The 2,591-nt window shown below is 33.8% G+C and overlaps 1 protein-coding gene across 1 annotated transcript; it reads left to right on the forward strand.

The window, feature by feature from the left end:
- The first annotated feature begins 617 nt into the window (after positions 1–617).
- Positions 618–2,162, forward strand: TENT5D (terminal nucleotidyltransferase 5D). Its single transcript, XM_012755498.3, has one exon. It carries the CDS (start codon positions 630–632, stop codon positions 1,800–1,802), a length of 1,173 nt encoding a protein of 390 aa, XP_012610952.1. The 5' UTR covers positions 618–629; the 3' UTR covers positions 1,803–2,162.
- Positions 2,163–2,591: the final 429 nt, after the last annotated feature.

Here is a 2,591-nt window from a genome sequence, read left to right on the forward strand (position 1 = left end):
ATAAATTAGGTACTATCCTTATCCTCAAGGAATTAAAGGAATTCATACTCTAATATAGGGCATCAGGATTATTATATAAAGGAAGAGCAGTAATACACATGAAACTGAATAATGTATGTGAGAATGCTGTGATAATTTTGGATTAAAGATGCTATATATTGTTTTTAACACTATGCCATTCAGTCCATTGGGTCTAACACACAGATATGCTATTTGGTCTCACTTTAAAATTATGACAGTTAACCTCAGTGATGTATTATGATATCCCATGAGCAAAATTTATACCACTAAACAAATACTATTGTTACAGTATTTACATGAATAAAGATTAATTAAGGCCACCATTTCATATCAATAGTAATTACAGGCCCAACAAATTTCTGAGAAATCTGTTTGCATTGACCAGTGGATCTAACAATTTTGACATAATCGTGAATTTCATTTGACTTCTAGATTAAAACATGGTTAGATACATTGGTAATTTACTTCTTAGTATTCACTTGGTTTATGTTTAGGATAAGTTTATTTTTAACTTTTTTATATGCTTTAGGTATAACATTGGTTTTAAGATACTAACGTATTTCTTTTCAATATTTTGCTTGCTCTCTAGTTGATCTACTGATTTCACGATGTCCGAAATTAGATTCAGCAACCTCACCTGGGATCAGCTTATAACACTGGATCAAGTGTTAGATGAAGTAATTCCAATTCATGGAAGGGGGAATTTCCCCACACTGGAGGTAAAACCAAAAGATATCATTCATGTTGTGAAAGATCAACTCATAGAGCAAGGCATTATTGTTAAAGATAGCCGATTGAATGGTTCCACAGCAAGTTACATACTTGCGAGCCATAATGGAATCAGCTATAAGGATCTGGACATTATTTTTGGTGTTGAATTTCCAAGTGATCAAGAATTTCAGGTTGTTAAGGATACAGTTCTAGGTTGTTTACTTGATTTTTTACCAAAAGGTGTAAAAAAGGAAAAGATCACTCTAAAGACCATGAAAGAGGCTTATGTGCAGAAGATGGTCAAAGTTTGCAATAAGCATGATCGTTGGAGTCTCATCTCTCTTTCAAATAACACTGGGAAGAATGTAGAACTAAAATTTGTGAATTCACTCAGACGGCAATTTGAATTTAGTGTAGATTCCTTTCAAATTATTTTGGATCCGATATTAGATTTCTACAGTGACAAAAATGCCAAGCTAACCAAAGAATCCTATCCTATTATAGTAGCTGAAAGCATGTATGGAGACTTCCAAGAAGCAATGACACATTTGCAATACAAACTTATATCTACCAGAAAACCCGAAGAAATTAGAGGTGGTGGCCTTCTGAAGTACAGCAACTTGCTGGTTCGTGACTTCAAGCCAGCTTGTGAAGCGGAAATCAAGACCCTGGAACGTTATATGTGCTCTAGATTCTTCATTGATTTTCCCGATGTCACAGAACAGCAAAAGAAAATTGAATCATATCTCCGCAACCATTTCATAGGTGAAGAAAAGAGCAAGTATGACTATCTTATGACCTTGCGCGGAGTTGTGGATGAAAGCACCGTTTGCCTCATGGGACATGAAAGAAGACAGACTCTCAATATGATCACCCTTATGGCCTTAAAAGTACTTGGAGAGCAGAATATTCTACCCAATACAGACAACGTAACTTGCTTTTATCAGCCTGCTCCATACTTCGCAGCAGAGGGAGGATACCCTACTTATTTTGTAACATCTGGGCCACCACCCATTTTCTTCCAGCCATACTACCCAGTGCACTTTCATGTGCCAAATGGTATGGTTTAAAAACACATATACGACAGAAACTCTGCTTTAATTAAACACCTCCTAAAAGCAGGTTTCAAAATTCTATAAAATTTAAGATCTATTTTTTATTTTTTAATGCAGTTACTGACTATTTTCCATCAATTACAGCTTAAACCATCATAGTAAATACAATATCTATAAACCAGCCACTTTATTTTTTAAATGTTACTGACTATAATAACTTTCAAATGTTGTGGACCACTTAAAATGATTTTCAAATTTTGCTGACTACTTATGACTTCCGAAATTGCTATGACAAATACATTACAGATACCTACGTCTTTGACTAAAATACAAAAGGACAGACTCATGTTTTAAAATCCAGAGGTACAGTGAAGACACGTGCCAAAATTTTTATATTTGATCAGTTCCTTTCTTACATTCACTTCATTTTTTATAGTAGATAATACCATCAATGAATTATCAGTGCTTAACAAAAATGCCTAATTTCAAAAACAGATTCAAAAGACATTAAAACCCTGGACTTTGCAAGAATTTATTTTGTTTCCCAATTAAATTGGATTGGATACAAAATCCGACTATAGTTTGAAGGAATGCTGGGGGAAAATGGTTCTGGAAAACACTGGCTATTAGTAATTTATCATCTATAAAATAAAATATTTAATTTGTGTATTTGAAAATAATACCATCCAGCTGTGCAATCAATACTGTGACCAGTTACATAGGTTTCTTTCTTTTTTCCCCAAAAATAAATTGAAAAGAATGAAAATGGCCAACTCTGAATGTGAAAGCTTTTTATCATCATCT

Source organism: Microcebus murinus, chromosome X, assembly GCF_040939455.1.
Source record: "Microcebus murinus isolate Inina chromosome X, M.murinus_Inina_mat1.0, whole genome shotgun sequence".
Lineage (NCBI taxonomy): Eukaryota > Metazoa > Chordata > Mammalia > Primates > Cheirogaleidae > Microcebus > Microcebus murinus.

Excerpts from the sequence above, each read along its gene's own strand:
- TENT5D (XM_012755498.3), top strand. The coding sequence starts at position 630 with ATGTCCGAAATTAGATTCAGCAACCTCACCTGGGATCAGCTTATAACA.